The sequence below is a fragment of the Tachysurus vachellii genome, chromosome 4, assembly GCF_030014155.1.
Source record: "Tachysurus vachellii isolate PV-2020 chromosome 4, HZAU_Pvac_v1, whole genome shotgun sequence".
Classification (NCBI taxonomy): domain Eukaryota; kingdom Metazoa; phylum Chordata; class Actinopteri; order Siluriformes; family Bagridae; genus Tachysurus; species Tachysurus vachellii.
Window position 1 is genome coordinate 18,287,838 of NC_083463.1, and position 13,025 is coordinate 18,300,862.

The window sequence follows — 13,025 nt, forward strand, 5'->3', positions numbered from 1 at the left end:
ACCACGTAATTTAGGGAAACTTTGAGAAATATAAGAGGGTATAGAGATAAAAACGTAAACGTCACAATAGCTTGACGAAGAATAATCACTGGTCAAACGTTTATCTTAAGAATCGGCTCTTATTTGTGAGCTGAGTCAAATGATCTGACTCACTGAAAAGATCCGAAATTCTCATCTCTAGCTCCAGCGCCTTTCGCCCACGCGCTCTGCACGAACTCCGCCCACTCCTTTTTGATCACTGAGGCAACATTCCAATGGGCGGAGCTAATGTCATTCAATTCCTCATGAATGAGTCGCTACGAGGTCGCAGTACGGAAAAGTTGCGCGCGCGTGTCGGACGCACCGCCTGTCGACTACAGCAAATGTTCACATAGCAGAAAAGGAACTAAAATGGAACTCCAATTTGGCTCGTTTTTCTTTTATTTATTTATTAACAGCATATTTATTCTAATCCAAGCAAAGAAACGTAAGTAGTAAATACTTCATTTTAAAGTCTTTTTAAATGTACATTTAAAAAAATTATTAATGTCTAGTCTTACTTGTAAAATACCTTTATAACATATTCTACATAACCATATTATGTTATTTACACTGTAGTAAATAGATTCACTTACTGAATGCTGGTCTTTAAATGAAGTATTTTATGTGTTTATAATTACATTAATATTTTTTTAAATCAAATTCAAATTAAATTCAAATTCAAATATTAAATTCAAATTAAATTTTAATATTAAATTCAATTCCAGAGTATCACCAGTGGTCAATATTGGTTTTTGTTTTTTTTTTTTTTTCATTTTATATTTGTTTAAAAAATACAGCTATTATTATACTCCAAATGAAACAGATAAAAGTCAACACCCAAAGTAGTTTATGTGGTTTTATTTGAATTTATTTTATAACACTATTTTCTTTTAGACATTCTGCTAGACATGGAGGGGTCTGGAGATGAACTGGGCTGGTTGACGTCACCAAATGAAGGAGGGGTGAGTAGAATTATTATCAGATTCAACAGGAGTTTTATTGTATACTGGAATATTGTATAAGTATAATTTCAAAAAATAAATAAATACACATATAAACACAAATAGGCAAAATAATAATAATAATAATAATAATAATAATAATAATAATAATAATAATAAACAAATAAATTGAATTGAGTAGGTGTAGGCTTATAAAAAAAACTTCACGTTTTAAAGTTGAGTCATAGACCCCAGTTCCCAGATATTCATATTGTATATGGTCTGTAATATTACTTTTTTTTTTATGACTTCTAAACTTCTTTTCTATTTGTTCTATGTCTGGGTCTATATATAAAACACATGTAATAACTTATCATATATTTTTCTTTATATTTGTATATTAACATTTTCCTTATCTGTTTTCTATATTGCTTTAATACTCTTTATCAATTTAAAAATGATATAAACATATTTCATATTTAGTAATGTGAATAGACATTTATGGTATAACAGATAGATTCTATGAACACAGTTATACAGTAGGAATAGAAAGACACCAAAGCCCCGGGTTAGAGGGAGTGTACGGTCTTCTTTAGTCATGCAGTTTCCTTTCTGAGGAACTGGAGGAAATGGAGACAAGGTCAGAGGCAGTGGCGAGCTGTTTTACTTATATGAGCTGTTGGGATCAAAAGAATCGTCTGTAGATTCCTTCTGTGGCTCCAGGGCCTCATGAGAGATTTACACACCAAATTTGTTCTCTTAAACTTACAGAGCCTAGCAGATGACTGTATAGGTTTGAGGGCAAGTTCAAGGCATTCACACTCTCAGGGTGGGGGTGAGAGGGGTTTAATTACTCCTTTGCACAGAGTAGTCCTGTCATTTTCTTGTTCTGATGTTGAAGGCCTTGCCTGGCATCTCTGAGCTCTTGAGCCGCTGTGTCCACACAAGGCCTTTGAGGTTTGCATGCCTGTCTTGATACGTTGTTCAACTGCTTTTAGGGAAGCAGAGGGAAGTGGAAGGTTTATAACTAAGGATAACAAAAGAAAGAATATTAAATTCATACATTTCATCAAGGATGGTTTCTCTTTCCTTCATTTGATACACCTTTTGTAGGTCTAGAAACAGACATGCCTAGACATGTAAATCCCACACCCACATGTCTGTTACAAACTGTAGTATGCAACATCGTGGGAAAATACAAAATCTATCAAAACTGTTGACCATTTTTATTCTACATAAGAATATTTGCAATATAATAAATTATGAAATATATGAAATGACTATTAAAATAGTATATGTAAATATGTAATTATCCTTTGCTCAATTGTCTTCATACATTGTAGAATGTAAAACCTAATGTACTCATAATTAATATTTGTACACTGTGTATTAATTTCAAATGTTTCCATTTGCCTTCTGCCTTCTTTTTGTATCTCAGTGGGAAATTGTCCAGGCAGTAGTGAATAGCTCCCTCTTTTACACCTATAGTGTGTGTAATGTGGCCACTAATACCGCACAGAACAATTGGCTTCGTACCACCTTCATCCAGCGTCCTTCTGAAGCCTCTCTTGTCTTTGTTGAGATGCGTTTCATTGTCCGTGACTGCAACACTTTTGATGGCGCGTCCACCTCTTGCCGTGAGACCTTCAGCCTTCACCTGTATGAAACGGACAAGGACGTGGGCACCAGTTTCCAGAAACATCAGTTTAATAAGATCACCACAGTGGCCCCAGATGAAATTACAGCAAACAGTGCTGGTGGACGACCATTACTGAGGGCGAACGTGGAGACACAGAGCATCGGATCACTATCTAAGAAAGGCTTCTACCTGGCTTTTCAAGACGTGGGTGCCTGTGTGGCTCTGTTAAATGTGAAGGTGTTCTACACCACTTGTCCACCCATTCAGCTCAACCTGGCAACTTTTCCTGAGTGTGTGACTGCAAAAGCTGTAACTGAGGTTGGGGGAACATGTGTGGAGAACGCAGTCACTGTCGGCCAGGCAAAGCCACACATGTACTGCACTGCTGAAGGAGAGTGGGTTGTACCGGTCGGGCAGTGCTTCTGCAAAGCCGGCTATCAGGCTGAGGGACAGACATGCCAAGGTAAGCTGGTTATAATTGTGCAGTGTGTGGGGTCATGTTGGAATACTGTTTTACAGTGGGAGAAATACCACACTATTTCTTTTTTTTATTTCTGTTGTAAAAGCACTGTAGTTTATGGCTGACTTTTATTTTGAGCCACTGATTCCTCTTAAATCAAGGTTGAGTTCTAATTAAAAAAACCTTGTAAAGCAGTTAGTGGGTTGATGGTTGAGAAACAACTGCTGGGCTTTGTGGGTGGGCTGTCAGCGTGTGTTTCTGAGTAAGTGTGTCTGCTAAGATGCCTTAGTGTGCCATGCTATTACCAAAGAGCTGTCTAACAAGTTGCCTGTGAGCACACTGGAGACAGAGAACACGACTTCAGTGTAAAGGAATGTGAGTCTTGTCCACACCCTCTCACCTGCTTGCATTTTATTTCAGATCTGCATGAGAGTTTATTGGTTTAGGAAGGAAGCTTAAAGAGACCAAGGTACCAGCGAGGAAGTGTGTGTGTCTGTTGATGTATCTATGTGGAAAGATAATAATGTTAGAACTGGCTTTGTAAAGTCCCATCATACAAGAAAATGAATAGAATCCTAAATACTTTTTAGCATGAAACAAAATAAAGGGGAAAAAACTGACAAAATCTTTAGTGAATAAGCCGAGTTAGTCCATTTATGGCTTACATGATAGAAGGATCTAGGAATTCGGGTGGGATTTTTATGCCGTTTGTCTAGTGTGAATTCTCATGTCATCCGGCAGCTGATATGACTCAGTGGAAAGATCTAACATTACCTGAATACTACCATGTTTCTGTATGTGTGTTTCTATGACTACACTTTACCACAGATTACAGGGAAGGCTTGGCACACCCTTGCTACACTGACTCATGTTATCATGTAATTGAGGGCTTCAGGTCTCTGGATGGCTTTTGTAATGGTGAGAAATATAGGTTTAGTCCATGGTGTTGAAAAGTAGGTTTTCTCATGCTGACTAACTGTAAGCCTAAATCCTATCAAAGATAAAGGAGGGATTGTTAAGTCAGCTTCTTAAAGCAAAACCGCATTTTACAAATTTTAATTGTTGTTTGTAGTTGTTATTTTTTTTTGTTTGTTTCAAAATTTGTAAGGCATTAAGATTATTGCCCTACACTTGCAAACAATAAAAAGTCATACAAATCTCTTGACTGCTTTGTTGAATACACACAAAGTGATGTGATTCTCCTAACATGCAGCAACTATGTATTGAAATAAAAAAGAAAGGGCAAACCTCAGGAAGGAATGTTCTAGAGACCCGGACTTCTGGTGCATTAACATGACCCATCAGGCTGCACCTGAAACGGATGCGGGTTTCTTCAGGGATTGGGAGGATTTACTGGTATGCAGGTCTGTGGAAAAAAGAGAAGATTCTGAAACTTCTGACATTTCAGTTTTTCCAGGATTAAATGTTTTTTTGGACATCTTATTTGGATGGTTGAATGAGGATTTTTGGGGGAGGAATGTGATTATGAGAGGGGCATCTTGTTATCATTGTACAATAGTACAGGTCAGGAACAAACGTACAGACCAGAATTCACACATTTTAGATTTTATTTGTTCAAACACTTTCTTAGTTCCTAAATTGAATGCTTTCTATTATATTGTGTTGATTTTTTTATGTTACTCACTTAACACTTTATGGTTTACAGCATTCAAATTGTTAAAGGGCTGTAAAGATTAAAGCAAATTGGGTCAGCTGAACTACCCTTGAGCAGAAGGCCTTCAGGCTTTCAGTGAAAGAGAAGGTGTTTACATCTAAACAACTATAGAGACAATAATATTGCTGGCGACATTGTTCTCATCGGAGTTTTACGATCAGCTCTTTGTGTGCCACTTCTGTTCTTCCGGGCTTATCGCCACCTGCCAGTCTTCATCAGGCCCTCCTGTGATTGGATGAAGGCTAGAGTGGGGGTGGTGACTAATTAGTAGATTTACAGCGATAATGAGTAGGGGAATTTAGGGGGTCATGTGGCTGTTTAATGTTTCTGTTTCCCAGAGATCAGAGAGTATTTAGGCCATCAGATTTTTTATGGAAGCATTTCATTGATTTATGATGGAACGTCCGGCTCCCTCCCTGCTTCATTATAATGACTCGTTTATAACACAGATAAGGCTCCATAAACAATGACATCAAGAGATTAGGAGAGATTAGTGTAATGAGTAGTCATAGGTGTGTCTCCAGCTTGTTCTAATGAGATGTGTTATGTTAAGATAATGTTAGTAGGTTAGAAAAATAGCTCACTGCTATGTCGTTCAAGACCAGTAATTTGTTTGAAAATGAACTTTTAATTTCCAAAGCACTTTACAACGGTGTCTTTTTAACTGTTGACTCTTCCACCCACATGATACTGACTAGAGTCTTTGTGTGGTGTGTTGTGATAAAATCACTTCAGAGCGCCAAATCTGTACAATTTCTTACCCTTATCTTATTATCAGTCTTCCGTCACATGGATCAAACTGCTAGGAGATAACAACAAAAACAACTCATTTATTTTGTGTTACAACACACAGTCATTTTTCCACACATCTTCCTACACAGTGCCAGTGATGTTCATCAGAGCTGTAGTCATCCACAGTGGAGTCAAAGTAAATACTTTTCTGTTGTAGCCAAAGCTCACACGTTCTGCATGAGTTTCTGGCTGTGACATTAAAAGCATTACGAGTAATCTGTCACATATTCGTAAAGTTGTGTGTGGGCTTGTTGACTTTGTAACTTCCAAGAACTTTTGAAAGTGAATTCTTTGTTCTACAGTGCAGGACAAGCAGCATTAAATCAGTTTAGCTTGTTTTATGATCAGATAGATAGCTTTCAGCAAAGCTTCTTGCTCGGAACAGATACGGACGTTAGGGTTGAAGAATGGAGTGGGAGATTTTCCGCTCACTTCTGACTTCAAACAGCATAGAAAGGGAGGCAGCTTTTCTTATGCGAGCATGTCTTCCACTCCCCCTCCCCCTCCTCTATTCATACTCTCTTCAACACAAACACATAGCAAATACACAAACCCCCACAGAAAATCCCCTTGAGAGAACTGCTGTCAGCAATCCCTAAGAGCAAGTCCCCATTCACACACACGCACGTATACACCACCTACCGCTCGTCAAACACCAACTCTTTTCCTCAAAACACAGGCTGAAAGACTGACCCCTGGGTGGTCACACACTCATTCAAAAGATCCCCCATCACCACCACTCCTCCTCAGAATTTTTTTTGCAAGCTTATGAGTTTCTTATGGTCATTAAATGTACATATATCACCACCTAACAATTCTTTGTACTGCTCACATGCTTCAGTATGAACCCTACATCCTCTTTTTGGTGATTGTTAGTGTTGTGTCGTTCCTTCTTTTCTGGATTCCTGTACTCTGCGCTAGCATGTTCTCATCCCTCGACACAGGAAGGAAAGGAGGAGAGGATGAAGCCTATACAAACTTACAATTCCCACATCCTGTTTTGTCCAACTAACATCTACACAGTGCTCTATAGCTCACCTGCAGGGCTTAAAACCTTTCTGTTTGCCTGCTTTTATTCAGCACTTAATCTTGCTTGAATGTATTTTTTTCACATGCCTGTAACTGCTTTGCTTTTGTTCAAGCAAGAATCACCACAGGTCTGTTGTCTTAATAAGTATATGCTGTGTCGTCATTGACGGATTCATCCTGCCCGTAGCTTAGTTGGTGTGAATCTTTTTGCCCTATTGTTCCCCTCAAATGGGGAGAGGGGATAACAGCGGACTCCTGCAGCTCTGTCACTTAAATAGATGTTGAGTCTGATGAAACTTAACTAAGACTCTTAATTAACCCCTTCCAGTCTTGCCTACCATGTGATAAGATAGAAAGATTCAATAATCTTAATTCAAAAAGTGGCAAATATGTAGTATGGGAAAGATACATATGAGATGTTTTGCTAGATTTATGTTCACAGTTTGCTCTTGCCTAGCTGAATGACCTGTTTCAAAACTCGCCTATCCTGTCTTTTTTTTTAGCATGTGGTAGAGGCTACTACAAGAGCTCAGATTCTAACCAGCTGTGTGAAGTCTGTCCAGCAAACACACAGCACTCAGGCCCTGGTGCGCTTCATTGTCCCTGTTTGGAAGGATTTTTCCGAGCAGACACTGACCCCAGCTCTGCTCCATGTTCTAGTAAGTGTTTCCTGCTGCAGAACTTGAGTTAACACTTCCCACTCCCTGTTTTCACAAGATTTGTTCATAAATTTGTTTGCCTTTTTTTATGTACAGATAGCTTTCAGTTCTTCACTCTTGCAATCTGTCACTCCCTCAGGTCCACCTACTCCACCAGAAGATCTCAAGTCCACCCCTCGCCTAACAGCAGGGAGCTTACTGCTGACCTGGAGACCGCCATCTAATACAGGCGGCAGGAATGACGTTGTATACAATGTGGAGTGTGAGCATTGTAATGGTGCCACGTGTGCACCGTGTGGAGGGAGGGTGCACTTCGAGCCTACACATACATCTCTACAAAAACCGGAGGTTATAGTCAGTGAGCTGGATCCTCACATTAACTACACGTTCAAAGTGGAAGCATTAAATGGAGTGTCCCATTTGAGCCCTCAAAAATCTGTGGACAGCATCACCACTGTTTTACACTTTACAGGTATAAACTTCAGCTCATCACATTTTCAGTACGAGTAGGTGTTTGTGTATTAAATAAAATTAAACAGTAATATGTTAGCAAGAGAAATGTTTAAAAACTCTTTTATGCCTTTCTTATCACAGAGCCTGCCAAGGTAACATTTCTCAGAGTAGTAGATCGTACCCCTAGCAGTCTTACTTTGTCTTGGGCTGTGGATCAACACACAGCTTCTCATCATTCTCCTCAGTACGAGCTTATGTACCGCATAAAGGTATGCAGATGAATCACAGTGTTTGATCACAAAATCTGTTTGCTTCTTGTTTCACATGGGTTTATGATGTCTCTTTTTAAAAAGGAAAATAATGGAGTCCAGGACGTCACCACGTACAATGTTCTGAGGTTGGACAAGAACTTGGTTCAGATTAGAGACCTCTTATCTGGCACTAAGTATGTATTCCGTGTTCAGACTTTAACAACAGAGGGCCATCCTAGCAGCCAGAGTGCAGAATACGAATTTGAGACCCTGCCCATAGGTAAATATATTAATGTGTGCAGGTTTATGTGTGTGTGCTTGGCAATATTCTTGTCCTAAATTAATACAGAGAGAGAATTGTGTAGAGATTTGTGTGTAACCAGATGCCTTGTATCTGTCCAACAGCTGAGTCATATGCACAGGGCAGTTCCATGATTGTCATGGGAGCCATTGCTGGAGGCGGAGCTATGTTGCTTATCGTGGTGGTCATTTTATTTCTACACAAAAGGTTAGAGAAGTCTTCGTGCTTTCTTCTTTTTTCTCCTCCTCACTATGTTCTTATTATATTTCCTCCTCAAAGCCAGCCTTACCCTTTCCATCCTGTGATCTGTTTACATTAAAGCTCAGTATGAAAACATAAAGCTTGTCTCATTACAGTACAAGTTTGATGTGCAAATATAATTTTGACTCTGCCCTTTCTGTTAACAGGAGGCTTAATACACGCACCCGACAGAGAACAGGGGGCAACTACTTCTCCTGTCCAGGTATGATAAAGTTCTCACCACTCACATTTTTGTAAATATTTTATTATATCTTTTCATGTGACGACACTTAAGAAATGATACTTTGCTTCAATATAAAGTAGTGAGTGTAAAGCTTGTATAACAGTGTAGATTTGCTGTCTTCTCAAAATAACTCAGCACACACCCGTTAATATCTAGACCGCTGGACACAAAAGTAAGTACACCCCGAAGTGAAAAAATGTTTCCAATGTTAAAATTGTTTCCAATTAGTCATTTTCTGTCATGTGACTTGTTAGTTTTACAAGGTCTCAGGTGTGAATGGGGAACAGGTGTGTTAAATTTGGTGTTATCGCTTTCACTCATACTCGTCACTGGAAGTTCAACATGGCACTTCATGGCAAAGAACTCTCTGAGGATCAGAGAGAAAAAAGAATTGTTGCTCTACTTAAAGATGGCGTAGGTTATAAGACGATTGCCACACACTGCATCAAATTGGTCTGCATGGCTGTCGTCCCAGAAGGAAGCCTCTTCTAAAGATGATGCACAAGAAAGCCCGTAAACAGTTTGCTAAAGACAAGCAGACTAAGGACATGGATCACTGGAACCATGTCCTGTGGTCTGATGAATCAAAGATACACTTATTTGGTTTATCAATCAAAGTCAAGCATGGTGGTGGGAGTGTCATGGCTTGGGGCTGCATTAGTGCTGCCGGTACTGGGGAACTACAGATTATTGAGGGAACCATGAATGCCAACATGTACTGTGACATACTGAAGCAGAGCATAATCCTCTCTCTTCAGAGACTGGGCCACAGGGCAGTATTTTAACATGATAACGACCTTAAACACACCTCCAAGATGACCACTGCCTTGCTAAAGAAGCTGAGGGTAAAGGTGATGGACTGGTCAAGCATGTCTCCAGACCTAAACTCTATTAAGCATCTGTGCCGCATCCTCAAAAGGAAGGTAGAGGAGCACAAGGTCTCTAACATCCACCAGCTCTGTGATGTCATCATGGAGATTGGTGGCCGCACAAAATATTAACGCTTTGGACCTAATTTGGACATTTTCAGTTAGGGGTGTACTCACTTTTGTGTCCAGCGGTTTAGACATTAATGGCTGTGTGTTGAATTATTTTTAGGGGACAGAAAATTTACACTGTTATACAAGCTTTACACTCACTACTTTATACTGTAGTAAAGTGTCATTTCTTCAGTGTTGTGTGTATATATATATATATATAAATTTTTACTTAGGCTACAGTTTACCATGTAACATATCACATGCTCTCTTCCTGTGCCACAGAAAACCATCTGAAGACCTATGTGGACCCACATACCTATGAGGACCCCTGCACTGCAATCCTTAAGTTTGCCAGTGAAATTCACCCTAGACACATTACTAAGCAGAAAGTTATCGGAGCAGGTAATCCTGCAAATAATTACATTATCATTATTATTATATCCCATACTTAAATACTGTTTTAGTGCTTCTACATTGGAGTTGGAGTTGGAATGTTATTCTATTCACAATAATTCAAATTGCCCATATGTTTTGGCACAAGTCATGCAGTACACTGAATTACTTTCTATTCATATTAATGTTATATACAAAAGCAGTACACATATTCTGCCACTTTTTTGGTCCCATAGGAGAGTTTGGTGAAGTATTTCGTGGTGTCCTGAAGCTACCAGGCCGTAATGAAGTGGTTGTTGCAATAAAGACACTAAGACATGTCTACACCGAAAAGCAGAGGCAGGACTTCCTGAGTGAGGCCAGCATCATGGGCCAGTTCTCGCATAAGAACATCATACACTTGGAGGGGGTTGTCACCAAATGTACGTGTCAACCATGGCTCACAATGCACCCACTCAGCCGAGTCATTTAACATGTAAAGCATGTCATACGACATTGTCTGATTAATGTGTTGTCATATGCTAATTGGATATTTCTGTGATTTTCATTTCAGTCAAGCATGCTATGATCATCACAGAGTACATGGAAAATGGAGCTCTGGATCAGTACCTGCGGGTATGTTCAACACCACAAGCCTCATGTTGTTCAGATTTCTTGTATTGTGATATTTCTGTTTCTATCATATAAATAATTATCACTCTTTTCTAATGTGTAGGACCATGATGAGGAATTGTCCTCATACCAGTTGGTGAGCATGCTTAGTGGCATTGCAGCAGGGATGAAGTATCTGTCAGATTTAAAATACGTACACAGAGATCTTGCTGCACGCAACATCCTGGTAAATGGCAACCTGGAGTGCAAAGTGTCAGACTTTGGCCTTTCACGTGTGTTGGAAGACTATCCTGAAGGCACCTATACCACTAGTGTAAGCTACTTCGTAGTAATGTTTAATACAGTGGTTTTTAATACACATGTACATAATGACAGTACTGTTCTATATACATACTGTAGAAAGGGTCCTTAACACACTTTAGTTATATAATCTGTTTTTATTTTTATTTTTAGGGAGGAAAGATTCCCATTCGTTGGACAGCACCAGAAGCCATTGCAAACAGGATGTTCACTTCTGCCAGTGATGTGTGGAGCTTTGGTATTGTCATGTGGGAGGTGATGGCTTTTGGAGAGAGACCCTACTGGGACATGAGCAACCATGAGGTACATCATTTTGACACTGAACTTTACATAATTTTACTTAAGGTACATTATAGAAATACACAAAGCCAAATATGTACCACGGGGTTATTCTATGAATATACAGGCTGTGTATAGAGATATGTGCATTCAAGGATAAATTTGTTAGTCATTGTTAGTCATTCCTTATTTACTGGGTGTAGATTTAAAGAACAGGAAGGTGACCTTATTTTCTCTTTACATTTTAGGTTATGAAGGCCATACATGAAGGTTTCAGGCTGCCGGCACCGATGGACTGTCCATCTGCTATTTATGAATTAATGCTGCAGTGCTGGATGCAGGATCGCTCAAAACGTCCATGCTTCTTTGATGTCCTCAATGTGCTGGACAATCATCTGCGCAGCCCAGAGTCCCTTACAGCAATTGCCAACATAGACCTACGGTAAGTGTCATAGCTCATGTTATGTAGGAGAAATAAAAATTTTATACATGGTTGAACAAATAATGCAGATGGCTTGATTATGGAACAAAAACAGACTGTGTGAGGTGTTTAAAAATCCTAATTACATTTTATTCCCGCAGAGTGTGCATTCGCCTGCCCAACACTAGTGGAAATGATGGCAGCCCCTTTATGTCTGTGGATGAATGGTTAGAGTCTATGAAGTTGAACCAGTATAAAGAAGCCTTTGCACATGCTGGAATTACAACCATGGGGCAGGTGTTGCACTTGAAGATTGAGTAAGTAAACAAAAGCACAGGCAGCCCTACATACATACCTTCAACAAATCAGTTAATTATGTGACACTATAATCTTTATCATTATTTTATACTAATTTCACTCATCGTTTATCTCTTACAGTGATTTGAAAAAGATTGGTGTGCGGTTACCAGGTCATCAGAAAAGAATGGCCTACAGCATTCTGGGTCTTCAGGAGCCCACTGAAGGTCCAGTGGATGTCTTTTCAGTGTAAAACTAAGATTCTACACCAGAACTGCATTTTACTAAACTCTTAATGAGCACGGCCAATCTGGCCTCAGAAGAACTTGCAACAGGCTGGTTTGCAAATATCCAGAATTCTGCTCACTACTGAAATAGAGTGCCATTGTAGATAAATGTACCAATTATCAATTGAACAATGACTGAATATAGACTGATATTTTTACTGCTATTTTTTCACTCTTGTGCATTTTGTAATTGTATACATTCTTTTGAAAGAACCTTGTTGTGTGCCCTAATTTCAAATGCTGGTCAAATTGAAAGTAAAGCTTTTTTTTTTTTTTTTTTTAGTTTAATTGCACAGCAATAGTGTGGAACTGCAGAACATATGTTAAGGGAAGGTGGTAAGGGAGCTATAGGTTCTGCAAAAACAATAACCCATTGTAATTCTTTTTAGTAGTATAACTTTTAAACCAAATGGCATTTTCTATACCATTATGAGAGACAGTATGTTTACATATATTAATTCAGCTCTTTTTCGATTATTTAATATTTATTGTCTGTTTGTTTATTTATTGACTGTTTGTAAAGCTGTTGTCTAATGTGTATAAATATTAAATGATATTATTAAATGCTGATATTTAATCCATGATGCCTATTTACGTTTTTCCACATTGCCGAAGAGAGAAGTCTTAGCCTAGCAAAATACTGTGTCCCACTTTATTGAAGCCCAAATGTCAGTAATACAGTGAAATAATATTAAACAGTTGATAATTTAAATCTGTAAATGACAGTCAGTAATCATCTAAAATGACTACA

The 13,025-nt window shown here is 38.8% G+C and overlaps 1 protein-coding gene and 1 long non-coding RNA gene across 2 annotated transcripts; one reads left to right on the forward strand and one right to left on the reverse strand.

Annotated features, from left to right (window-relative positions):
• Positions 1-301: 301 nt before the first annotated feature.
• epha2a (eph receptor A2 a) lies at positions 302-12,842 on the forward strand. The gene is made up of 17 exons (XM_060868157.1): positions 302-466; positions 916-983; positions 2,401-3,064; positions 7,061-7,216; positions 7,356-7,688; positions 7,811-7,938; positions 8,023-8,200; positions 8,326-8,428; positions 8,629-8,684; positions 9,968-10,087; positions 10,315-10,500; positions 10,632-10,693; positions 10,794-11,003; positions 11,144-11,293; positions 11,518-11,711; positions 11,852-12,007; positions 12,129-12,842. Exons 1-17 carry the CDS (start codon positions 391-393, stop codon positions 12,238-12,240), a joined length of 2,952 nt encoding a protein of 983 aa, XP_060724140.1. The 5' UTR covers positions 302-390; the 3' UTR covers positions 12,241-12,842.
• Positions 2,345-6,182, reverse strand: LOC132844578 (uncharacterized). Its single transcript, XR_009648354.1, has 3 exons — positions 6,171-6,182; positions 4,310-4,427; positions 2,345-2,619 (listed from the first exon to the last, which is right to left on the reverse strand). It is a non-coding gene; the product is annotated as an uncharacterized LOC132844578 (long non-coding RNA).
• Positions 12,843-13,025: the final 183 nt, after the last annotated feature.